The sequence below is a fragment of the Neofelis nebulosa genome, chromosome 8 (genome assembly GCF_028018385.1).
Source record: "Neofelis nebulosa isolate mNeoNeb1 chromosome 8, mNeoNeb1.pri, whole genome shotgun sequence".
NCBI classification, from domain to species: Eukaryota; Metazoa; Chordata; class Mammalia; order Carnivora; family Felidae; genus Neofelis; species Neofelis nebulosa.
Window position 1 is genome coordinate 14,880,566 of NC_080789.1, and position 26,573 is coordinate 14,907,138.

A 26,573-nucleotide genomic window follows, 5' to 3' on the forward strand; every position below is an offset into this window, starting at 1 on the left:
AAAGGAGAACCCATATGGATAACTTAAGAAATGAACAGAAACCGCAAACTTCGCCTTTGTGGCTCTGATAGTCCAGCCGAGGTGTGGAAGAGAGCCCTTTCGTGGATTGCCTACCACACCCCGTGCTGGTTACTCCACAAGTGTCACTCATTTCACAGACACTCTCAAGAATTGTGGTCCCATTTTACAGATGAGGAAACAAAGGTGAAGAGAAATGAATCACACAAGGCTGGTAAGTGGCAGAGGTAGAAATTGAATCCAAGTCTTACTGATTCCAAAGTCACTGCTATTTACGTGAGGTAGGACTAGAAGCCATAATCATGTAAAGATCACTTACTACTGCAAGCAAGTGACACGCGTATAAAAGAGCATGAGCATAGGGTCCCTAGTGGTCCCAGAAGGGAAGCCTGGCTGTCCACAGGGGCTTGGATTTACTCATCTTTGTCGTGCACATCGGCCACAGTTACCACCCTCATCAGTGTTTGGTGGAATAAATGATAAACTGTCACTTTCTTTCTTTGGAATGTGCGTTTCCGACAGAAAAGTTACTTCATTTGCATCCATAAATTCATTGAAACATTACAAGTCTCTAGATATACTTGTTGAAACATGTTTCTTTTTTTTTAAATTTTTTAAATGTTCATTTATTTTTGAGAGAGAGACAGAGAGAGTGTGAGCAGGGGAGGAGCAGACACAGAATCTGAAGCAGGCTCCAGGCTCGGAACTGTCAGCACAGAGCCCGACGCGGGGCTCGAACTCACGAACTGTGAGATCATGACCTGAGCTGAAGTCGGACACTTAACCAACTGAGCCACCCAGGAAGGAGCCCCAAGGGATGTTTCTCATGTCTAGATATTTTCTTCCCCTCTCTGCTGGGAATGTAAACCCCAGGCAGATATTCACTACAGCAGGTGGGCCCGATCCCGACAAGCACTTCCAAAACGAAGGATGACTAGATCTCACTTAAAACGACTGCATTTAGATTAGCTTTAAACCTGGAAGAGAAGGACAAGTAAATATCCGAAAAGGTAAGCACTAGAGGGCAGTCTAATTTTACGCGAGGAAAGCGATTGTTCCCACGAGTTTCGAGCCTCTGCGCTTGCCGTCGCCGGTCCTGCGACGGAGCCGGCCGCGCCTGCGCGTGGACTGCGCGAAGGTGGTACTTCAGGCTGCGGGACAGCGCGGCAGTAGCTCTTCAAAGCGGCGCCGGGAGTTTTCGCCACCGTTGCCGCCGCCATGAGTCGCAGCTATAATGATGAGCTGCAGTTCTTGGAAAAGATCAATAAAAACTGCTGGAGAATCAAGAAGGGCTTCGTGCCCAACATGCAGGTGAGGCGGAGAAGCAGGAGCCGGTGGGGTGGCGGGGCCTTCTCGCCTGGGGGCCCGCGGCGCCTCCCTGCCCACCCGGCCCGGCCTCCCCGTCGCTCTCCCTACCCCTAGCTAGCGCCCGGGCCGCCCCTGCCCCCCGGCAGTGTTCCGACCGCCCCCACCCCCACCCTCCGGCCGGCCCCACCTCCCGGCCGGAACGGTCCCTAGGCCACGAGGACCAGCAGAGCGGAGCGTGTCTGGGAAATGTACGTGAACACGAAATCGGCGCTTGCGAAGCGCTTTGACACAGAAGTCTCAAAAAACGCCCCGTAAGATGTTACACTCCCGAGCTTCAGAGACGTTAGTGGGTTGTTTTTTTTTTTTTTTTTTTTACCCGGTGGCACAGCCGGTCCGGGGTGGAGTTGCTGGGACACGAACTCCGTTCCTGAGTCATGCTGGTCATCTGGGTGACGTTTACAGAACGCTGAAGCGAGTTGCTAGCCTTCACTGTTCTGTGTGGGTTTTTAATGAGACGTTTTTTGTGTCTCAACAGTTTAAGTTCACAGATCAGGGTAGCCTGTTTTTAATAATCACCTCGCTAAGGATCGGGTGGTGACACGGCTTCCTCTACCCCCCCCCCCCGCCCACCCCACCCCCCAGCAAGAAGCCCAGCCAGGACTCGATACCCATTTTACTTCGCTTTCCTCTGGCGGAGTGATGTATTCCCGACGGAGACTTGGGGACCCAGTCCCAGGGAGTGTGAAAGCCCGGGCTCAACTGTATTTCTCGGCCTTCATTGCCATTTGTGTCTATTATCTTCCATTAAAGTGAAGGAAAAAAGGCATTTGTAAGCTTTTGGTGCATATGTTATTAAATAGCTTCTGAAATCCCTTAAGGTGCCTTGTAAGTGTATTGAAGGTTTGTGATTTGGTAAAAGTTCCTGATAGCCATTTCACTCTTTTACTCAACATCAAAACTTCCTGAGTGTCCTCCATTGAGCAAAGCACCTAGCTAGTCGCGGAGAGGAGAGAAAAAGCTCCGGTCCTAAGATTCTTTTTGGCTGTTTTCCATTTAGCCAGTTCCTGTTGATGGAATCTGGTTCCCTGAAAGAAGGAATAGGAACTAACCATGGCATGATCATGATAACACACTGTCCGTGTCTGGTAGTGATTCTGGCTTGACCTGGGATACACACGCGGCTGCTGATTCTGCCCAGGAGCAAGTCTCATTTTGCTAGGCACTTGTGGTTTAACTATTTGTACAACAAACACTTCACCACCACTTCTCGCCTGAGTTGAAATCTCCATATACTGCTCCTAAAAAGATACAGATTCTGCTAACCCTGAATTGTATTCCCATTCTCAATGAGATTAGTGACTTCACAGAGATTGCCCCATCCTACTTAATCTCCATTCCTCCCTTAAGACCTCTGGGCTGCACTAAAAATTCCTCTTCCCTAAAACACCCCCCTCCCACCTTTGTCATTATTGTGCCTCCTTTGTCTCCTAAGCTCAGGTCATGTCCCTGTTCTTTGAACGCTAGTTCAAACAGTGAACACCCGTGAAACCTCCGCGGTCTCCCTAGGCTGCTGAACCACCTCTGCATCAATTTCTCCCATGGGACGCGCCTGTCATGGCAATTGCCTCGTGGTACTCTTAATTTTCTAGTCTGAGCTGCATCCTGGACTGGAAATTCCTCAAAAATGGGATCTTTCATATTCTTTGTTTCTCCCCTAGTGGCCCAGTACAGTGCCTGAAACATAAGTCCTCGGTAAATGTTTGGTAAATTAATAAATGTGGCCCTTATGGGGCACCTGGGTGGCTCAGTCAGTTAAGAGTCCGACTCTTAATTTCATCACAGGTCATGAGCTCACAGTTCATGAGTTCGAGCCCTACATCGGGCTCTGCGCTGACAGCAGAGGATTGGGATCTCTCTGACCCTCTCCAGCTTATGCACATGCACACACACACTCTCTGTCTCTCAAAAATAAATAGCCATTAAGATATATGTGTATAAAAATAAATGTGGCACTTAGAAAATTGTACTGGAGACATTTTCCTTCAACTAGTATTGTTATTCATGGAGAAATCCTCTTATAAAAGAAAGAGATTTGTCCAGATGATTAAGTGTTAAGTCTTTATCCATTATCCATTAGTGGGCAGCTCCTTCATAATATTTGATCTTTGATAAAAATGTTCTGGCCTTTGGTGTTACATAATTATGTCCCCCATTGCCTTTTTATGTTCTATTATCAAGCTTTTTTATCCTATTAAAACTAACTATATAGATTATAGAACTAAACACACAGCTGCATAGCTACATGTTAAATTTTTGCTGTTTACCTAAGTATAGATCTGTAGATCAGCATAGGACACAATAAAGTGTAATGTGCTATTGTCTTAAGCACAAACAAAGTACACTAAGGTCAGATGACTGCATTTTTATGTTTAGAATCTTTTGGTTTTTTTTTTTTTTATTCATCTATTTATCAAGACCCACTGATTTTTAGAAGCACGAGAGCAGTAGGACTTTTGACCTTAGAGCATAGTTGGAAGACTGTGCTTTATCACACATGCAAAAAATATTTTACCTGTTGAATTTTTTTTTAACATTTATTTTTGAGAGAGAGCAAGCAGGAGAGGGGCAGCGAGAGAGGGAGGATCTGAAACGTGCTCTGTGCTGACAGCAGAGAGCCCGATGCAGGGCTCAAACTCACGTACCCTGTGCCCCTCACGAACTATGAAATCATGACCTGAGAGGAATTCAACCAACTCAGCCACACAGGCGCTCCTACCTGTTGAATTCTAAAATATGACTTCGAGAGTAGGAGAAAAACAAAATAATTTGTGAACATTGCAACATTAAAATATATTTAAAGATAGGAACATCTTATAGTCTTTGGAAGTTTTCTGCTTGCTTAAGGTAATGAGAAAGTGTTTTATAAAGAATAAAGCCAAAGTAAGTATTATATACAGTATTTATATTCTATCCATTGCCTAGACACTGGGCATGTGCTCAGACATAGTTTTTCCTTTTCTTTGGTACCAGGTTGAAGGAGTTTTCTATGTGAATGATGCTCTGGAAAAATTAATGTTTGAGGAATTAAGAAATGCCTGTCGAGGTGGTGGTAAGTACATTAGAATTTTACGTGTGGCCACATAAATAGTGTCTTCTCTGTGGTCTGAAAATAGTAACTCAGTGATAATTTAAAATACAAAAGTATTGTAGCTGATGATCAAGACTTAAATGAGACCAAAACCTGTTACTTATTTGTGATCACATTGTTAGCCACCTGGCTTTCTAGAAACTATTTGGAGCTGGGTGGATCTGGTTGGTTTCGCAGCTAACCTTGGGCAATAAAAGCTACCATTTATTGTGCACTTACTGTGTGCCAGGCAGTGTACATAGATGACCTCATGTAATTCTTAGAGTCACTTTAAGAGGAAGATGTTATCTCCATTTTACATATGTGTAAGTCGAGGCTCAGTGACATTAAGTAGTTTCAATTTGTCCAGGATTGCAGAGCTTCTTGGTAACAGAGCCAGAACTCAAAGCCAAGAGTATCTGATTCCAAAGTCCATATTCTTAACCAGTACACTGAGTAGCCTCACTGAACTTCAGCTAATCTCATCTATAAAAGAGAATTTTATTACATTTATCTTGCAGAACTGCAGTAATGTTTACAGATAAATGTATAAAGCTCTAATATAATGCTTTAATGGTGATGATATAAAAATGGAACCTAGTTTTAACCCTTTTATTTTCAGCTCGACAAACCAAATCCCACTCCTCTCCCCACCAGGACATCCTGACTTGCCTACAGTGACACAGCAACCAAGTGACAGAGCTGGGCCTAGAGCCCCCTATCCCCTGCCTCTCAATCCAGTGTTTTCCCAGCTTGTCCACATTGCCCTTCTTTGTCTCTTACAGTAAATCCAGTGTTGATTTTTTTTTTTTTTTTTTTTTTTTTTTTTTTTGGTAAATAATATAAACTGTTGAAAGAATACATTTTTTTTACATGGGCAACATAAAATTTAATAGTTGTTTTACATTTCCCAGTACAGTGTTTGCAAGTACCCTTCTCGTGGTATGCACAGAACACTGACGCCATGTTTCTAATCCCTGTGATTGACCTCACTACCTTCCTTTGTGTGTGCTGCCTTCCCCCTTCATCTCAAACATCCTTTCGTGTTTTGTTGTTCTGGTAGTCCTAACCACTTACCCTTCATTTCATGCAAGCTAGAAACATATGAATATCCTGAATGCTAAAAATCAACCGTGTCTCCTTTTCTAATACTGAATTTTTGTCTTCAGGTGTTGGTGGCTTCCTGCCAGCCATGAAACAAATTGGCAATGTGGCAGCCCTGCCTGGGATTGTTCATGTGAGTCCATGTTCAGAGTTTTAATCATTTATATTTCTCTTCGTCTAAAAACTTGCTGAGTGGGCGACTGGCCACATATAACTGATAGTGGTGTCATTTAGATAGTGACTTTCAAACACGTAGAAATAACCATGGGACTTAAGTCATTGAGTCTGGGTAACATCTCAGTTTCGGTTCCCTTTTGCTAGAATCTGTAAGCATTCAAAAACCTTTGAAGTAGTGTTGTTTTCTTGTTTCTTTGTCACAGTCCATCATTATTCCTGGATCAGTGTACCAACATTGAAAGTTTCACTCTGGCCCCATTCGAGAGGATGACTGGAGAAAGAATGGACAGAAGTTTCAGGGTTAGGACTGTGGAGCAGAAAAAAGGACAATGTAGCTGTTGTAGACGTGACTGGAAAAGGAGGGTGGTGGCGGTAACAGGGAGGCCCGGTGGAGCTCCACGTGGGGCCCCCTCCATAGTCTGACATTCAGGTTCCACCATCAGAAGAAGATATTAAGTCCTTACAACAGACTTTTTTTGAGGTCTTTATACCATTTTCTGTGCTGGCACTTGGCTTGTGTGTTTTTTAAGTGTGTAGGTGTCTCCATATGTCCTGACCATGTTTGACCTGCATTCTTCCTGGATCAAGGCTGTTTCCAGGCCCCAGATATAGACAGTATACAGTATTCCTACCATCAAATGGATTATATTTTCCTGTGATTGCTTAAGCACTAAGGATCTGTATAAATCAGATTATTTCCCTTCATTTAGCCTGACATGACCACAATTTGTCCGTGTCTAAAGATTATCTTTAAAATGTAATACTACCTTAGGGGCACCTGGGTGGCTCAGTCGGTTGAGTGTCCAACTCTTGATTTCAGTTCAGGTCATGATCTCATGCTTCATGAGTTCAAGCCCTACATCAGGCTCTGTGCTGATGGTGCAGAGCCTGCTTGGAATTCTCTTTCCACCCCCTACCCCGCCCCTCCTGCGCACTCTTTCAAAATAAACTTAAAAAAAAAAACAAAACATAATACTACCTTAAAGTTAGTATGTGGCCATCCTATATCATGTTACATTGAGGCTTTTCTGTTTTCTGTTACCTCAGTTAATGGTCAGAGTTTACTTTTTTTTAATTTTTTTATTTTTTTAACGTTTATTTATTTTTGAGACAGAGAGAGACAGAGCATGAACGGGGGAGGGGCAGAGAGAGAGGGAGACACAGAACCGGAAGCAGGCTCCAGGCTCCGAGCCATCAGCCCCGAGCCTGACGTGGGGCTCGAACCCACAGACCGCGAGATCATGACCTGAGCCGAAGTCGGAAGCTTAACTGACTGAGCCACCCAGGCGCCCCGGTCAGAGTTTATTAGAAAGAGTTTTTCTTGCTATAGCTAGCTTTATGATTAGGAGACTTTACACTTCTTTCCACCAATAGAGAAGATTTCCTGAAAACAGAATCTTGATTTGGGAAGACTTTGGCCTATAACCTATTTGAGAATTAATATGACTTGTCAGGCAACCAGAGAGCCAGGTTGAGAAAGCTGGATTTCATTTTCTGATTCTCTTTCAGCGATCTATCGGGCTTCCTGATGTCCACTCAGGTTATGGGTTTGCTATTGGGAACATGGCAGCCTTCGATATGAATGACCCCGAAGCAGTGGTATCCCCAGGTAAGGTCACACTGTGCACGTCTGCCATCAGGTGTGAAGCATAGCCCTTCTGGAACAGTATGGACATCTCTCAGTCTCATCATGTTCTGTCCTTTCTTGTTTTCTCATTTACTGAGGGAATTAATTGTGAGCACTCAGAAGCTATTAAAACATCAAGTAAAGCATACATTTATTGAAAATTATTTGGGCTCCTCTGTGCCAGGCACTTTTTAGACATTGGCTACAGAACGAACTGAAACACTTCACTGGCAAATTATGTGTCTTCTTTGTGTCCCAGTTAACTTTTGGGAAAATGGGAGCCAGTGTTACTTCCACGTAGCATCACCGTGAGGATTGAATGAGTTAAGCTGTGTAAGATACTTAGCACAGTACCAAGTACGTAGGAAGTGTTTGGGACGTGTTTGCCCTCATCATCATCATTATGATTGATGTCTAGTTGTATATATCTTTTCTGGTGTGGGGTGCTTTCACTGAAAATATGTCACACCAGATAATGTCTTTGCTTTCAGAGTCTGAAAAAGAAATGAAAGTTTAAATTATATCTGAAGAGTTCTGCCTTTTGCGATGGTGGATAAGCTTGTTTCCGAGCAATCCTCTGCCAAGAATAACAAGAAAGGCTGAATAAAATTTTTAAAACAAAATAAGAGAGAAAAACACATCTGATTGGAAGCGTAGGAAAGCTTTTGAAACAATAAGAATTTGTGAGGCAAAGACCAGAGAAAAAGTGCAAATATGTGAGCGCTGCATTTAGCTCTCTTTTTCTCCTGAGGTAATGGCAGATTTCAGTCAGTAAGGATATAGATTTGAACAATCCAGTTAGCAAACTTGACGCCTTGACCTCTAATATGTACGTGTGGTGTGTGTGCACACATGTCACAGTGCATCCAAGAACTGTGGAATACACATTTTTCCAAGTGCACACAGAATGTTCACAAAATTGGCCACACTGCTGAGCCGTAAATCGGGTCTCAAATTTTAAAGCATTGAAATTAACAACAGTTCTCAAACTTTTTGGACTCGACCCCTTTATCCTCTGAAAAATGATTGAGGGCTGTTCTCAAAGGCTTTTATCAGTATTTACCTTACCAGAAATTAAAACTGAGAAATGTGTAAAACAGTAACACACAAGTACGTGTTTCATTATCCATCATCTTTCACGTAGCCTTTGGAAAACTGCACAGAAGAGAAAAGTTTAAAATGTAAATAATATGTTAGCATTATTTTTTTAAGCTTATTTATTTTGAGAGAGACAGCATGAGTGGGGGAGGGGCAGAGAGAGAGGGAGAGAGGATCCCAAGCAGGCTCCGCACTGTCAGCATGGAGCCTGATGAAAGGCTCAAACTCACGAACCATGAAATCATGACCTGAGCCTAAATCAAGAGTCGGACCCTTAACTGACCAAGCCACCCAGGGGCCCCATAGCATTAATTTTTTTTAAGTAGGTAGGCTTTATGCCCAGCATGGAGCCCAGTATGGGGCTTGAACTCATGAACGCGAGATCAAGACCTGAGCTGAGATCATGAATTGGATGCTTAACCAACTGAGCCGCCTAGATGCCCCAGCATTATTATAGTTACTCTTACAGACCTTAAAGCTTTCCTGGACCACGCTTAAGTACTCCTGGTACCAAAGGTATTACTTATTACAGTGGAATTAAGTTAGAAGTCATTATCAACAAAAACTAGGGGGAAATCTCATATATTTACGAAGTAAGCATGTGTGTTTAAATAACCCACAGGTCAGGGGCGCCTGGCTGGCTCAGTTGGTTGAGTGTGTGACTCTTGATTTTGGCTCAGGTTGTGATCCCAGAGTTGTGGGATCAAGCCCGGTGTCAGGCTCTGAGCTGAGTGTGGAACCTGTTTAAGATTCTCTCCTTTGCCCACCCCTCATGGGCATGCATTATCTGTCTGTCTCTCTCTCTCTCTCTCTCTCTCTCTCTCTCTCTCTAAAATATAAATAAATAGGGGACCTTGGGCGGCTCAGTCAGTTAAGCGCCCAACTCTTGGTATTGGCTCAGGTCATGATCTCACAGTTCGTGAGTTCGAGCCCTACGTCAGGCTCCGTGCTGACAGCACAGAGCCTGCCTAGGGTTCTCTCCCTCTCTCTCTGCTCCTCCTCCACTCTCTCTCAAAATAAATAAACTTCTAAAAATAAATAATAAAATATAAATAACCCATGTGATCAAAAAAAGATCGTAATGGGAACTACAAAATAATTGTAACCGATGTTAATAAAAAATACTGTCTAAAAACTGGGTTATTATTAATGCCAAATGTAGATAGAAACACATGGTCCTAAATGTACAAATTAGAAAAGAAGAAAGGCTGAAATGTCAGTAATCTAAGCATTCATCTCAAAAAGCTAAAGAACAACAAACCCAAAAAAGGTAGAAAGATGGCAATAATTAACAAAATTAATGAAATGATATATAGTAGAAAGGATGAACAAAGCCAAATATTGGCCCTTTGAAAAAGCTAATAGAATTCATAAACCCCCAACAAGAATGATACACAGAAAAAGAGAAGCACATAATTCCCATTTTAATCTCTAGATAACACTCATTGCTCATTACCACTTTCCTGGCCCACCAAGTACCGGTAGTATGTACATCATTTTAAACATTTTGATGCCATCAGACTTTACCTACTTTGTGGGTTCCTTAAAAAAATAGTTAACCTTGGGGCGCCTGGGTGGCTCAGTGAGTTAAGTGTCTGACTTCAACTCAGGTCATGATCTCGCGTTCGTGAGTTTGAGCCCCGCATCGGGCTCTGTGCTGACCGCTCAGAGCCTGGATCCTGCTTTGGATTCTGTGTCTCCCTCTCTCTCTGGTCCTCCTCTGTTCGCACTCTGTCTCTCTCAAAAATAAAGACTAAAAAAAAAATGTTTTAAGTTCACCTTTGAAAGAATAGCTATCTTTCACACCCTGTATTAATGGTGAGAAACCACAGGTAACATTGTTCAACTACCTGGTTTTGCTGATCTTTGACTAACTTTTCTCTATTTTATAGGTGGTGTCGGATTTGACATCAACTGCGGTGTCCGCTTGCTCAGAACCAATTTAGATGAAAGCGATGTCCAGCCAGTGAAGGAGCAGCTTGCCCAGGCTATGTTTGACCACATTCCTGTTGGGGTGGGATCAAAAGGTGTCATCCCCATGAATGCCAAGTAAGAAGACAACTTTCCAATAAATAGAGTGAGAAAGAAAATAACCACAATGACCCTCGAATTCATATCTAATGTAGGACGCTGAGGAGATGGGGATTATTCAGTCACTTTTTAGGAAGTGGTAATGCATTATTCTTTTAAGCATGAGGTCCTGCCTATATTTTAGAGACATTAGTCAACAGATGTTCATTAGAACAGCTTTTGACATACAGAATTTATAATAGAATAATACCAACTGACAGTTATTGAGCACTTCCCACATGGAAGGCGCTGTGCTATAGCGTATGTATATCCTGTCGTTTCATCTAGATAGTAAACCTGGTATTATTCCCAATTTACACGAAAGGAAACTGAGGTTTAAAGAGATCATAGTAGGGGCGCCTGGGTGGCTCAGTCGGTTGAGCGTCCGGCTTCAGCTCAGGTCACGATCTCACGGTTCATGAGTTCGAGCCCCGCGTCAGGCTCTGGGCTGATGGCTCAGAGCCTGGAGCCTGCTTCCAATTCTGTGTCTCCCTCTCTCTCTGGCCCTCCCCCGTTCATGCTCTGTCTCTCTCTGTCTCAAAAATAAATAAAAACATCAAAAAATAAATAAATAAATAAATAAATAAATAAATAAATAAATAAAATTAAATAAAATAAAGAGATCATAGTAAGGGTGCCTGGCTGGCTTAGTCAGGGTCATGAGTTTGAGCCCCATGTTGGGTGAGCGTTCTTAAATAAATAATTTTTTTTAGAGTGTATTTATCTTGAGAGAGAAAGGGAGAGAGAGAATCCCAAGCTCTCTATCCTGCTGGCACACACTCTCACTCTCTAAACAAAAACAAAACAAGCAAACAAAAAACAACTTAAAAATTCTTAAAAATAATAAAACTATAATATCTCTTGTATGGCACTTACTATTTTTTTTTTTTAAATGTTTATTTATTTTTGAGAGAGAGACAGAATGCAGGTGGGTTAGGGGCAGAGAGAGAGGGAGACACAGAAGTAGAAGCAGGCTCCAGGCTCTGAGCTGTCAGCACAGAGCCCGATGCAGGGCTCGAACTCACAAACCGTGAGATCATGACCTGAGCCAAAGTCGGATGCTCAACCAACTGAGCCACCCAGGCGCCCCGACACTTACCATTTTATGTTGCAATTATTCATGTAAGTGCTTTCCTCAAAATACTGGAATTGCTGAGAGCATAAACTTTGCATCCAGCACAGTGTCTGGTACGCAGGTGACAGATAGTAAATGGGACTGCTTCCCTCTACCCTGTTGAGATGTGGTCATCGTAGCTTTTGCTCTGCCTTGGCTGTGAAATGACCAGACCTTATTACTCGCTCAGAGACTTGGAGGAGGCCTTGGAGATGGGTGTGGACTGGTCCCTGAGGGAAGGCTACGCCTGGGCTGAAGACAAGGAGCACTGTGAGGAGTACGGAAGGATGCTGCAGGCTGATCCCAATAAGGTCTCCGCAAGGGCTAAGAAAAGAGGCCTTCCTCAGGTAACACTTCGGAAGAACAACATGCTCATTTTTACCATATATTTTTGTTGAGGGCAAAAGTTGTCTTCTATGTGGCAAATATAATCCCCAGGTTTTTTTTTTTACAGTATATCAAAAAGAACACAAACTTGTTTATGTTTTGTTGTTACTCTTTTGGAAAGGTATTAGGATCTCGCAGATGTTCATAAAATAAAACAAAGTGTGCTGAATTAGAAATGAATGTGAGAAAAGTGGGATATGATTATAAGGCTTAAAATGTATTCCCAAATTGCGTATGAACATACTTTGACAATCTGCAGATTTGGCTGAATTTTCTGGAGCCTAAAGTGAGAAGACATACGTTGTCAATTTATGGTGTTCATGAGATCGTAATATACCACATGTTTGAAATCTACAGCTAATTGGGATGGCTTTCCACTAATTCGCTGTGACTGTGGGCAAGTCTCTTTTGCTTCTCTGGGTCGGTTTTCTTATCTGAAAATTGGAATAGTTAAAACCAGACACCCTCTAAAGACTCTTTCAGCACTTCTGTTCCATGGTCCCTACATTTATTAATTCCAGTTATGGAACATATTCTTTCAGTGGTGGATAGTGGTAGGTGTCAGTGAACTCATTGATGTTTCAAAAAAACATTTGAGGGGCGCCTGGGTGGCTCAGTCGGTTGAGCGTCCGACTTCAGCTCAGGTCACGATCTCACGGTTCGTGAGTTCAAGCCCTGCGTCGGGCTCTGGGCTGATGGCTCAGAGCCTGGAGCCTGCTTCCAATTCTGTGTCTCCCTCTCTCTCTGCCCCTCCCCCATTCATGCTCTGTCTCAAAAATAAACAAACATTAAAAAAAAATTATTTTTTAAATAAAAAAAAAAGGAAAGAAAAAAAAATTTGAATTTGGACCTTGTGTAGGAGTCCACATTCACCAGAGTTCATCTCAAAATTTGACCTTTCTCTCCACGATGTTTAAAGTGTCCTATGAGCCCTTTAATGGTCTGAGTTTTGGTTTATGAAGCTTTTTATATGTGCATACCTCAAGCAGATAATGATATACTAAACTTCAAGAACTACTGTACCATATTTTTTACTGTGTATTGCTTTAAATGCATGAAGCATTTCTAAGGCTCAGAAATGTCTTTGTTATATAAAACATTGTGATTATTTTTTGTTACTGGTTGTTTTTACCTATTTGCTTTTTAAATGGATTTTTTTTTAAAGCAGAATTGAAGCTATTTTTATCATTCTTACTTTTGCAGTTGGGGACCCTGGGAGCAGGAAACCACTATGCAGAAATCCAGGTTGTGGATGAGATTTTCAATGAGTACGCTGCTAAGAAAATGGGCATCGACCATAAGGGACAGGTGTGTGTGATGATCCACAGCGGAAGCAGAGGCTTGGGCCACCAAGTAGCCACAGGTATATTCTGGACCTGAGTTTTGACTTAGTGCTCAAACATGCGTTTATGGAAATAGAGATTTAAGAGAAAGCTCTCAAACTATACTGTGTAGGTTTTACTATTTCACGTCATGTTGAAGATTAAATGAAATAGTATATGTAAAGTGTTTATACATTTATGACATATACAAATATGTCTTACGTACCTATACTGCAAGATTAAGTATCATGGTGGATTCACTGAGGAAATGGGCAAGGACCTGCCCTCAAATTATCTCAAGAAAGCGATGTCACGTTCATTAAAATGAAAAGATAGTAGTTGATAAAATGCTGTAGAAGAGTCAGAGTCTGTAGGAAAAAGATTTTGGGAGTGGCGTGAACACATACTATTGCAGTTTGGACAATCACGCACAAAGGACATTCATGACCGAAAAACAACGCGGACAAAAGAGGAGGCAGGGGAATAGCACAGTCTCTTTGATGATAGTGTGTGTGAAAGGATTTATGAATATGTGGAAAGGTATGTAGACACATGGAAATTATTACTAACCTTAAGTTGCATGTTATATAGTTCATCCTTCTATGCATGTTTCATCCTATGGGAATTTAGTAATTTGGGCCAGACTGACCCATTAGAATCTTTAATCTAGCAAATATATGGAGCATTGACTAGTAATACTGAACTTTCTACTGAGTATTCTGAGCACTTCGTCGTGAATTTGGTTTTTCTGCAGTTCTAGCAACCTGTCTCCAACTCTTTTCTGTTAAGTCATTGAAAGATTATTTTTAAAAACCGTGATGGTAATAAAGTGTACTTTACTGCTTCTATTCATACATTCTCATGCCAAGAAAGGAATAACTAAGATCATATTGTTGCTGTTTGAGTACACATCTCATTCCCCTTAAAAAGTTCCTGGAGGGAAAGTGTTGTCTTCGTAGCCCACATAGCTTCTGTCACACAGCTCTGACAGAAGATGCCTAATAAGTATGTCTTGACCAAGATGAACTTAGAAACACTTCAAAGGGAAAGTTGCATTTTGCTTTTCAAAGAATGGGCTTGAGTGTAGCCTGCTTTTCTGCAATCTGAATTACAAAGGGAAAACTGGCTGGTTCAGACTTGCTTCTCTCTTGTCCAGATGCACTGGTTGCTATGGAAAAAGCCATGAAGAGAGACAAGATCATAGTCAACGACCGGCAGTTGGCTTGTGCTCGGATCGCTTCCCCAGAGGGTCAGGACTACCTGAAGGGAATGGCAGCTGCTGGGAACTATGCCTGGGTCAACCGCTCTTCCATGACCTTCTTAACCCGTCAGGTACAGTTGAAGTTGCTCTTCTGTTATTCACGGTGAAGTTTAAAACAGAGCTTACAGAATTTGGTTTTCAAAGTGTAACAAATATTGGAAATATTGGGAATGTCCAGGCTCTTGGTGTCTCCTCGAACCAAATCAGCAGGGTATCAGGCATGGGGAATGAGGGAAGAAGAGAGCCAGAATTGTTCCTAGAGTTTGCCTTGAGCAGCAGAGAGGATAGAAGTGCCATCCACGAAGACTAGAAGGCTGAGGAAGAAGTTCTGAGGGTGGGATCAAGAGTAGCCCAGCAGCTTTTCAACCAGCATTGGAATTTACAGAATGGAATTTGCGATGTGGTGTAAAACATAGTTTTTGTCTTTTATGTGAAGATTAATAATACTGCTGTATTTGAGCTCTTAAACCCCTTACTCCCTTCAGAAACAGATGAGCTGAAATCAGTTAGGTGAGTTCTAAAAAGCTGGTTCTGGCTGCTTTTAACTCAAGCTTTTCCCCTTAGGCTTTTGCCAAGGTCTTCAACACAACTCCTGATGACTTGGACCTACACGTGATCTATGATGTTTCTCACAATATTGCCAAAGTCGAACAGCACGTGGTGGATGGAAAGGAACGGACACTGTTGGTGCACAGGAAGGGATCCACCCGAGCTTTTCCTCCTCACCATCCCCTTATTGCTGTTGATTACCAAGTATGTACTAAGCCATTTGTGGTTTCAAGCCATGGGGGCATGATTTAGGTGGCTCTAAACATGGGTGAATTTAAACAGAAAGGCTGGGGTGCCTGGGTGCTCAGTCAGTTGGGCATCCAACTTCGGCTCAGGTCATAATCTCACAGTTTGTGAGATCAAGTCCCGCATCAGGCTCTGTGCTGACAGTGTGGAGCCTGCTTGGGATTCTCTCTCTCTCTCTTTCTCTCTCTCTCTCTCTCTCTCTCTCCCCCCCTCTCTCCCTCTCTCCCTCTCTCCCTCTCTCTCTCCCTCTCTCCCTCTCTCCCTCTCTTCCTCTCTCTCTCTAAATAAATAAACTTAAAAAAAATAATAAAGAGAAAGGCAGCAGTTGTGAAAAGAAAACCTGTCATCCATGAGAACAGTGATTTCCAGTCTTCTCTGAAGCAGTGACTCCCCCTATCATCTGCTTGCAGTGGGCTGTATAAAACGTCCTGCATGGACATTATTTTACTCCATAAAGGTGATCTTTTCAAGGCCTTTGAATGATTGGAAAGCAAGATTAAAATTAAAAGAAAAAAAATTTTTTTTCTTCTTCTCTTGCTGTCTGGCTGTGATAGAGGTAGAAGGGCCCTTAGTCTGCTCCCATTGTACAGATGAGAAAACCAGAGCTTGAAAAGGGCAAGTGCATTCCCTGGGATGGTTCTTCCTAATAACACTTCCCCAAATGTTTGGATTTGGCTTTGCTCTTACATTGTGTGTCTTCTGCTGCCTTCCTGGCCCTCACATTTTCACTCCCTTCCACTTCTCTCTTGATTATCAGAGAGTTAAAATAATTTCATAATACAGTTGTGAAAACAATGTATTTAGAGGCCCAGGTTTTTCCCACAGTCCTACAATGTGAGAGGAAGTGTAAATCTCAGGCATAAAAAGCTCATGCTTTTCTAAATTATATTTGATTTGTGTATCCTCAGCTCACTGGACAACCAGTGCTCATTGGTGGCACCATGGGCACCTGTAGTTACGTTCTTACTGGCACTGAACAGGGCATGACTGAGACCTTCGGAACAACTTGTCACGGAGCGGTAAGGAAAACAGAAACTTAGGTAGAAATGCTCTCTTCCATTTAATCGTCTTTTTGCATTTCGATAGGTAAATGTGTTTGAGCATTAACAAAGTTGAAGTTTGGGTCTGTCTTGTTTTCTACCTGAATTTATTCCCATAGAATACACTGTCTAATGAACTGACTAAAGTCACCTAGTGTCTCTACTTTAGTGAAGTCATTGTAGCGCCAGGGACTGTTCCTCATCTCTGCAGGTCTATAAAATCCAGACTGAGAAATTGTCAGACCGGCACAACGGATATAACTTTAACTGATGCAAGTTTACATCAAAGCTTATCTCAGTGATTCACTGGACCTAGTCATTTGCATAATTTGCTCCTTACTAGATAGGTCCACTCAAGATTTGGGGGATTTGCAAATCACAGCCCAGGCATAGACTGCATACACACCTATTTACCATATCTCCTCTTTCATTCTAAGTCAGGTGTCGGTAAACTTTGTAAAGCATCAGGTGGTAAGTATTTTAGACTTTTGGGCCATGGGCTCTCTGTAGTAACTATTCCCTTGTGCCATTGTAATGAAAAAGCAGCCGTAGACAATACATAAACAAATGGGAATTGCTGTGTTCCAATAAAACTTTATTTACAAAAACGGGTGGTAGACCAGATTTGGCCCACAAACCAGTTTGCCAACCCCTGTTCTAAGCCATGAGAATGCTTAGCTCATGATGGAGTAGAAAATGGAAACTAAAGTATCTTTTATAGGACAGACCTTCACAAATAATATTTAAATCCTCCTTTTTCTCTGATCCTTTCTCATGTCCAGCTGCCTCCCAATTCCTAATTTTAACCCAGTGATCAAAACCAGCACATCTTACACCATACATTAGCAACACCTGGAAGCACATTTTTAATTGTCACAGTGAGGGAGAGTAGCTTTGCTGCTGGCATTCTAGTACAGGCCAAGGATGCTGCTGAACGTTCTACACAAAGAAGTATCTGGTCCAAAATGTCAGTAGTGTTGGGGCGCCTCGGTGGCTCCGTTGGTTAAGCATTCACCTTCAGCTCTGGATCTCATGGTTCGAGCCCTGCTTTGGGCTCTGTGCTGACAGCTTAGAGCCTGGATGGAGCCTGCTTCGGATTCTGTGCCTCCCTCTCTCTCTGCCCCTCCCCGCCCCTCCCCCGGCTCATGTTCAGTCTCTTTCTCAAAAATAAATAAACATTTAATAAAATGTCAGTAGTGCTGATGTTGAGAAACTGTTTTAAATCACAAAGCATAAAGTTTTTGTGATAATAGACATACTGTTTATATTAAAATCAATGTATTTATATTGAATTAATAATAGTAGTTAGAAACACAAAACTGAATCTTTAAATACTGAATGTTTTGTATAGGTGGAAATTTGTTTTCCCGAAGGATATGATGAGATTTGTAACAATAGACACCTAATAAGGTTAAGAATACAGAAAAAGATTGTTTGTTTATTTATTTATTTATTTATTTATTTATTTTAATTTAAAAAGAAGTCAAGGAAAAGGCATAGAATCCCAAGGGCTTAAATAATTGCTGGAATTGAACATAAATTGTAGCTCAGAATTTATAAAGTGAAGTTCATTCTGTCCCCAATCCAGGGCCGTGCATTATCCCGAGCAAAATCTCGACGTAATTTAGATTTCCAGGATGTCTTGGACAAACTGGCAGATATGGGAATCGCAATCCGCGTTGCCTCGCCCAAACTGGTTATGGAAGAGGTAAGTGAAATTTTGATAAATATTCAGCATAAAACTGTCTCTGATTTATGCCACTACACAGAACAATTTTTAGTATTACTGTATTACATTTGTTTGTTTTTAAATAACCTCAGTTATAGTTTATCTTTGTCTTTTGTGTGGAGATTAATTATAAGCCAAATACATAAGAATGATTCTTACCTTTCTACATGTTAAACTTTAAAAATTGTTTGAGCTGACTCATTTTAACTTTTCTTTTGCACAGCTGTATACTTAAATTTGAAAGCTGGGCACCTGGGTGGCTCAGTCGGTTAAGCATCCAACTCTTGATTTTGGCTCAGGTCATGATCTCACAGTCATGAGATCAAGCCCCACATTGAGCTCCGCGCTGGGCGTGGCGCCTGTTTAAAATGTTCGTTCTCTCTCTCTCTCTCTTTCTCTCTCTCTCTCTCTCTCTCCCTCTCTCTCCCTCCCCCTCTCTCTCTCTCCCTCTCCCTCTCCCTCTCCCTCTCCCTCTCCCTCTCCCTCTCCGTCTCTCTCCCTCCCTCCCTCCCCCCCTCCCTCCCCCCCTTCCTCTCCCCCTTCCCATGTTTGTGCACACTCTCTAAATACATACAATACATAAATAAAATAAATTTGAAAGCACATTTGAAAAGGGAAGGGTAAGATGTTTAGGGAAATAGTTTGGATTCAAAAGGGAGCCAAGATTTTGTTTAAATTATATGTATGTTATGTACAGATATGTACATATTGGAAATAGAAACAACATAACTTTTTTTTTTTTTTTTTTTTTTAATTTTTTTTTTTTTTCAACGTTTTTTATTTATTTTTGGGACAGAGAGAGACAGAGCATGAACGGGGGAGGGGCAGAGAGAGAGGGAGACACAGAATCGGAAACAGGCTCCAGGCTCCGAGCCATCAGCCCAGAGCCTGACGCGGGGCTCGAACTCACGGACCGCGAGATCGTGACCTGGCTGAAGTCGGAAGCTTAACCGACTGCGCCACCCAGGCGCCCCAACTTTTTTTTAAACATTTACATTTTTTAACTTTATTTATTTTTTATTTTTTTTTTTTTAATGTTCTTATTTATTTTTGAGACAGAGAGAGACAAAGAATGAGCAGGGGAGGGGCAGAGAGAGAGGGAGACACAGAATCTGAAGCAGGCTCCAGGCCCTGAGCTGTCAGCACAGAGCCCGATGCGGGGCTTGAACTCACAGACTGTGAGATCATGATAGGAGCCAAGGCCAGACGCTCAACCAACTGAGCCACCCAGGCGCCCCAACTTTTTTTATTTATTATTGAGAGATAGAGCATGAACATGGGAGGGGCAGAGAAAAGGGGAGACACAGAATCTGAAGCAGGCTCCAGGCTCTGAGCTGTCAGCACAGAGCCCAACATGGGGCTCGAACTCACAAACTGCAAGATCATGACCTGAGCTGAAGTCAGACGCTCAACTGACTGAGCCACCCAGGCGCCCCATAACTTTTTTTTTTTTTTAAGTTTAAAAGAAAGGTAGTCATCCAGAAACTCAGTGCCCTAACACAACTGTTACCTCCTTTTTTAGGATGCTGACTGCCATTTTTTTCCCTAAATGCTTTTTTTAAAACTAATTATAATCATAGTTTACAAACATTTTGTAGTCTTTTTTTAAATTTAGCACATTACTGTAGTATTGCTTGTAAGGATAAAACAGTTATTAATGATTGCCAAATCATTAATTAATTAAGTTATTTTAATGATCAAATTAATAACTTAATCATTAAAATAATTTAATTAATAGTTGCCAAATAGTCTCCCAGTTAAGTACCATGAGTTTCTGCCCATATTTGACATTTAAGTGACTTCCAGATTTTGCTATTATAAATTAAGTTGTAATGTGTGTTTTCATGCGTGAAGCTTTTTTCCAGCTGTTTTAATAATTAGAATGAAGTCCCAAAAGTAGGTTGAGTCACAGAGTATTACAAAGCCTTATTTTTTAATAACTATTAATTTTTTCTGATTTTAAGAATAACACCTGTTTAATTAAGAGATTTTGGAAAATGCAAAGAAGAAAACAAGCCATGTAAAATTCCACCAGCCAGAGATAACCTCTATTAACAGTTGGTATTTTCCTTAGTTGCATGTTTTGCGTATGACTTTTTCATTGACTCGGGAAACACTTATTAAACATCTGCTATAGTTAGGTGCTGCTCTAGGTGCTGCAGAGAACAAAACCAACAAATCCCTTTCTTGTGAAACTCAGCACACAGTAAAAGATGTAGTGTGTTGGATGACAGTAAGTGCTATAAAGTACAAATGGGATGGGGATAGGGAAAAATCAGAAGTGGGTGTAGTTTTAAGTAGGGTGTAGAGGGTGATACTTGAGTGAAGACCTGAAGGCAGTGAGGGGGTGGGCCGTGTGGGTATATGTGGGGATCTAGGGGCAAGCTTTCCAGGCACAGAGAACAGCCATGTGCAGAAACCCTAAGGCGAGGTTATGCTTGGGTGTTCGAGACATAGCAAGGAGGCCACCGCGAGGGAGATGAGGTCAGAGAGGCGGGGGCACCATATCATGTGGGTCCTTGCCTTTTCCTTTACAGAAGGACTTTTGCTCTTCTTACTCTGAGTGAGATGATGGGAAGACATTGGAGAATTTTGAGCAGAAGAGTAACAGGGTCTGGCACCCTGATGAGAATATTCTAGAAGAGAAATTGATAATACAGGAAAGCAAGGGGAGTTACTGGAGCAGTGTCCTTGGGTAGAGGAGAGGAGATGGAATCGGATGTGCAGGTGGTTGGGCTTGGTTTTGCTAAGAGCTCAGATAATGAATTATTAATGAAAGGACAGAAGGTAGGATGCAGGTAGTCAGGGAGGATATGGTGAGAGTTTGTGGAGATTCTATTCTGGCTGTTTCTCTTGTTTTCAGTGTATAGAAAGTAGTACCAGCAACTAGGAGTAAGGCTGCAGGAGAAGGTAGGAGATGACCATTTAAGAGAAATAGTAATCAGCCTGGGGAAGTTTTGGGTGGTTGCCAGGACAGCAGCAGGCTCCTACTTGAGCTAAATTCAGTGATGGGGCGTTTTTCAACTACATTCAGCCGTGCAGGTGCAGGCATGAAATAGATGTTGAACTAACTTTAACCAGGTTTGCAAGTACGGTGCAGTGGGAAAGAAGCAAGGTTGTTATGGGTGTTGCAAAAGGATTATAGGTCTTGTTGGAGATGAAGCACAGGAGGGGAGTGAGCTGGAAACCTAGCTGTCGTCACCAGCATGACATGCTTGAAATTGAGATTATGGAGGAGTTGTGATCACTGGTAATGATAAGTTCTGGGGTATGGCCCTGGGTGGGAGTGAATGGCCAAGGTAAGCACTGAAGGAGCAAAACTCGGAGCGCCTGGGTTGCTCAGTTGGTTAAGCATCTGACTCTTGATTTCGGCTCAGGTCATGATCTCACGGTTCCTGAGATTGAGTCCCCACGTTGGGTTCCGTGCTAACAGTGCAGGATTCTCTCTCCCCCTCTCTCTCTGCCTCTTCCCTGCTTGTGCGTGCTCGCTCGCTCGCTCTCTCTCTTTCTCTCTCTAAAAATAAACTTGAAGGAGCAAAACTCAGGGAACTAAGAAGCCAAGATACTGAAAGGATCCTCTTCCTAGATACTGAAATCCTTTGGAATTATTAGCAGGAGAGAGGGACACTGAGCCAGGATCAAGAAATCTTCAGGTAATGCTAGGGAGTGATTCAGAGTCTAGCAGGGAACTACATCAAGAAGGGGTAGGAAAATGTTACGACTGTGAGACTCAAAGCTGAGAGTACTTAGGGAGAAAGGAGCACGAATGGTCTGGAAAGAATCAAGAACAACAAGTCTGAGCCTAATGATAGGACCCCATTTAGGAGGGAAAACAGCTACTACTTCAGAAAGTTGGAGGTGGAAGTAATATCCCTAGGGGAGATCTGTGTTTCAGCAAGAATGGGAAGGTAAAGGGAATGTTCAGAGAAGAGGGGAAGAGGGAAAGGATTCTGCACATGACTCTCTGGAGGGAGTTCCAGAGGCTGTGGTGGGGAAGTTAGAAGTTGGCAGGGAATGGGACATGAGCTAGAAAGGGCTATGTGCAGAGCCCTGTGGGAGTCAGCGGGAGGCCTGAGCGTCTGTGCTGACATGACCAGGAAGAAAGGGTATGTGTAAGGAAACTGGTTCTCATGGTGGCAGGACAGTGACCAGGTGGGAGGGGTGGGTGGTGGTTTTGCTGGCAAGTCAAGAGATAACAGTGTGTGTGTACATGTGTACACATGAATGTGTGCACATACACTGACAGTAATATACATGCATTGAACAGAACTTTCCCTTATTGTGAAGGTAGTATATGTGCGTTCCAGAAATTTTGACAACTGCAGAAATATATAAAGAAAGAAAATCAAAATGGCCAGTAACTACCATCCATAGATAATTACCACTAACAGGATTGTTTGGTGCGTGTCTTCTCTGTCGGGTATTGGTGTATATGTTTATTCAATTACTGCTTTTCCTAGTAATACAAGTAATATATGTTCTATGGGGAAATTATGAGAACTACAGAAAAAATATAAAACAGGATGGAAGTGTTTATCTTACCATCACCCTTACCAACACTGAGCTCGTTCATCATTTTAATCCTTATTTGACAGACAAAAGAATACTCAGTATTACTTTAATGTGCATTTCTTTAATCCCACATGAAGTTTAATGCTTTCAATGATTCCATTTTAATAGACTTTGATGATGTCTAACTCCTCCCTTGCAGGCTCCAGAGTCCTACAAGAATGTGACCGACGTGGTGAATACCTGCCATGATGCTGGGATCAGCAAGAAGGCCATTAAACTGAGACCAATTGCCGTGATCAAAGGATAGAGCACTGACCGAAGCTGCCAAACGCGACTGCCTCTCATGGAATGGAGGTGGACTGAAATGCTCCTCAGACGCCAGACTCGAGACCTGACGGGTTCCAAATTGTGCAGCTATAACTGCCTGTTGCAAAGTAGCTGGCGGGCGGCTGCTGCTTTCAGGAGCCAGTGTTGTAACATTACCTTCTGGGAGGAGTCCCACTGCCCTCCTTTGGAAAGGGTGGATATACTTCCTCCCTGATTGTCCCCCAGGTTTTAGGAAAATCTGTTGAGGGGTGCAGATAGGCCAAGATACTGCCTGACTCAGTCCTGTAAGTCTTTATTCATCAGAATGAACCTGTTTACACCAAGTTCTGTTTATATTCTGAGAGGTGTTGTGAAGAGCATCCTATTAACTAAGAATTTTGAAATGTTTTCCTTGCCCTCCTCCTGTTGTCAGTTTGTCCATTTATCCACACATCTTCCCCCTTCCCCTGAACCCAGCAAAACCCTGAACACCGCTCTCACTTGGAAAGTACCCATGGAGTCCTATGTGGATATTAGATGAATGGATAATGGGACACATTGAGCAGGGAGTGTGTATGGAGGTGTAGGAATAGGAGCCCAAAAGAGAACATAGTTTTTCATAGACTTGCTACTTTTCTCATTCTAAATGTGAGGCGGAGTTTTGACTTCCCTGCACAGTGGCACCTGCTGGTATCTGTCATTAATTAGGCCTGGTCTAGTAAACTGTTGTTGGGTGATGCCTTGCACAGCAGCAGCAGAGAACCCTCACATAATACTGAATGTCTTATGTTTGTGATTGAATTATTATAAAAACATGACATGACCACAGCTGCGATGTCAGTGGGTGCCGTGTGACAGGTTGACTGGTCTTGTGCCACCCAATCAGATTTTGTGTTCTGTACTGTGACACCTGAGGTGTTAAAGTTACAGGTTACTAAGGCCTTTCTTTGTTGAGTCCAAACAGCCAGTAAAATAGAAAAATCTAATAAAGTTACAATATGTTGTTTATATTTTGTGCTTAGTAGTTTATAGCCTAGGACAAGTAGTATTTTTGCTTGATTCACTTGGGTTAGCGTTGCTGTTCCCTCATTTTTCTCGCAGGTTACTTTCAGCAACTCACTCCAAAATATCGTATCCTAAAACTCATCCTTCAACTTGTAATAAAAACCCTCACTAGAGTATCTTGTACATGCTGCCGTTTGGAAGGCTGGAGAAGGTAGACATCCTCTGAAAAATGGATGTTCTGAAATAGCACGGCATGTCTTTACTCAAATATTTTGATGGTAGAGTTTGAAAATAAAGCAGTTAGGAATCTTAATGCAGTAATTCTAGGTTACTGATGCCTTCAGTCTGGCCTAGCCACTGTTGACAAGGATGCAGGTTACTGGTGAGCACTGGAGGGCACTTCAACACGAGGAACAGGCTTCCGGCAGGCGCTAGACTCTAGAGGTGAGACCATGTTGGAGTGGAGACTCCCTCCCTCTAACCAGGCCTTGCTTGGTGACATGTCATTTGAAACTAATTCAAAGCAAGATCACCTCCCAAAACTGATGTCATTGCAAGAAATGCTGTGCATCATCTTAAATACGTATGTTGAGTTTTATTAGATGCTTTGAAAGTTACTCTTCAGAGAAGTAAGAGGAGGAACAGGTAGGAGAACTACAGAGAATCCTTTATGCGATGGCATTTCTGCTGTATAAGCTTTTCTTGTCCGCCGCATTTGCAGTGAGCTTAGCCCTGTTAATGACCATAGGGGGTAATGGTTAATATTTTGAGTTCAGAAAGAAAGACACAGATACTGTTTTCCTTGTTCTAAAGATGTTATTTTCCCATTTGAGGCAGAAAGCCACTTAAAAATAAATGTTCAAATGAAGCGGACATTACCAGCTGTTTCGCCCTGAGTAAAAATACCCTAGGCCCGTCCCGTGCTCAGGCACAGCCAGAACACCCTTTGATAAGGCACCGTGTGGCTCCTTCAGGCATGGAGAGGAGTCATTAGCACTGCACATCTTGGTCCCTCACTGTGGACCTCTGAAGTCAGTCTGTTTATAACTAATATTCTCAAAACCTCACATTGGTTGTGGTGTATATTGGTACATCCCTGTCGTCAGTATATGGTTGGGAAAACCATTTCATGGGATGTAAGCAAAATAGGAACAATCACTAATTTTCTAATGTTACAACTTTCCTGGGGCAGCAAAGAGATGAAGGTTTAAATACTGAATTCATCTTGCAAATCCCACTTTGATCTCCAAATTATACTTCATATAACCTTCAAAAACCACTGAAGCACAGTGTTTTTTTTTTTTCTTTCAGCTTTTCCTGTTTTTCCTGCTTGAGACTGCATATTTTTTCCCCATGTTCATGATAAAGTTTTCCTCCCTCCTATTTCTGAAAGCTCCTCGCAGACCTCACCTGTGTTGCTGAGACACATGCCGCTCCCTGTGCCTATAATTCCAGCACACAATTCACACATCTGTACTCACGTCTTAACTTCCATCATTCTTTTTGCATCTGCTCCAGTGCTCAACTATGTGGGATTTTTAGATCCAGAGAACATGATCCGTGGCCATCTGGATTTGCTGATTATGAAGAGGCTGTTAATCACCAATCAGGCACATCGGGAATACTGCCAAGTGGTTTTAATAGATCTGGATCTTTAAAAGCTGTTGTTCTAAAACTGGTCTCTGCTATGTGAAACACCAGTGATCCAAGGAGAGGAGAATGTTACGGGAGAGGGTCATGTCCAGAGAAGTGAGTGGTGATTTCAGTTGTACCTCACAGAGAGTGCATAAACCAAGTGCCACGCATATAGTAGGTACTTAACAGGTTAAAAATCACCATTCCTGCTCTGTAGTTAACCCAATGCTTTTATATAAAGTTTTAGTTCTTACTGAATGAGGAAAGAAAGGATGATTATGTGAGCCATTCACTGGAGTTTAATGAGGTTGGCAATGTAGGTATTATCCCCTAATAACAAATTAGAATATGGCCTCAGAAAGGTCTAGCAGCTAGCCCAAGGGCACCCAACTAATGACAGAGGCATAGAGAACAAGGTCTTGTGACTATCCTGTTTATGCTGTTTTCCTGACGTCACACTAGCTCCTAGAACCATTTTGTGCTGCTTTTCCTATTCAATACTGGAACCAGCCAAGTCCAGTCTGGAACTTTTAATGTGGAGTACTCACAAACATCTCTTAAATGGGATTGCTCAGCCTTGCTGAGGCAGGTCAGAGATTCTGACCACCATTAAGGATTCTGTGATGAACTATAAAGGCTTTATTCTGCTGGATGAATGTGTGAAACAGTCCTCTCCTTTTGCCTTGTTTTATAGTCCACATGTCCGTAAAATACAGGGAGCCTCAAAATACCAAGCACCTCCAGGGACTCCAGCACCGTGGAACCATGTTCCCACTTTTAGAGTGTCAGCTTTAGAAGGTCTTCTGGACTTTGCCCACCTCAATTGCTGCACGTTTCTTTCCCAGGGTGGAAGAAAAACCGGGTAGTCTGGCATCAAGACAGGTTACTGATGTAAGGATACCCTTTGCTCCAGTTCAAAATTCGTGTTTTATCAATCG

General features: G+C 42.3%; 1 protein-coding gene across 1 annotated transcript; it reads left to right on the top strand.

The window, feature by feature from the left end:
- The first annotated feature begins 1,144 nt into the window (after positions 1–1,144).
- RTCB (RNA 2',3'-cyclic phosphate and 5'-OH ligase) lies at positions 1,145–24,003 on the top strand. Its single transcript, XM_058741494.1, has 12 exons — positions 1,145–1,329; positions 4,357–4,435; positions 5,623–5,690; positions 7,244–7,343; positions 10,352–10,508; positions 11,834–11,990; positions 13,234–13,393; positions 14,509–14,684; positions 15,178–15,366; positions 16,317–16,427; positions 18,037–18,156; positions 22,889–24,003. The coding sequence occupies exons 1-12, from the start codon at positions 1,237–1,239 to the stop codon at positions 22,994–22,996; spliced, it is 1,518 nt and encodes a 505-aa protein (XP_058597477.1). The 5' UTR covers positions 1,145–1,236; the 3' UTR covers positions 22,997–24,003.
- The last annotated feature ends 2,570 nt before the right edge of the window (positions 24,004–26,573 follow it).

What these genes read in the sequence shown, in the direction of transcription:
- RTCB (XM_058741494.1), top strand. Translation starts at nt 1,237, where the DNA reads ATGAGTCGCAGCTATAATGATGAGCTGCAGTTCTTGGAAAAGATCAAT. An exon ending in CCCTGCCTGGGATTGTTCAT is followed by an intron (nt 5,691 to 7,243) that starts GTGAGTCCATGT and finishes ATTCTCTTTCAG; the next exon opens with CGATCTATCGGGCTTCCTGA. An exon ending in CGAAGCAGTGGTATCCCCAG is followed by an intron (nt 7,344 to 10,351) that starts GTAAGGTCACAC and finishes TCTATTTTATAG; the next exon opens with GTGGTGTCGGATTTGACATC.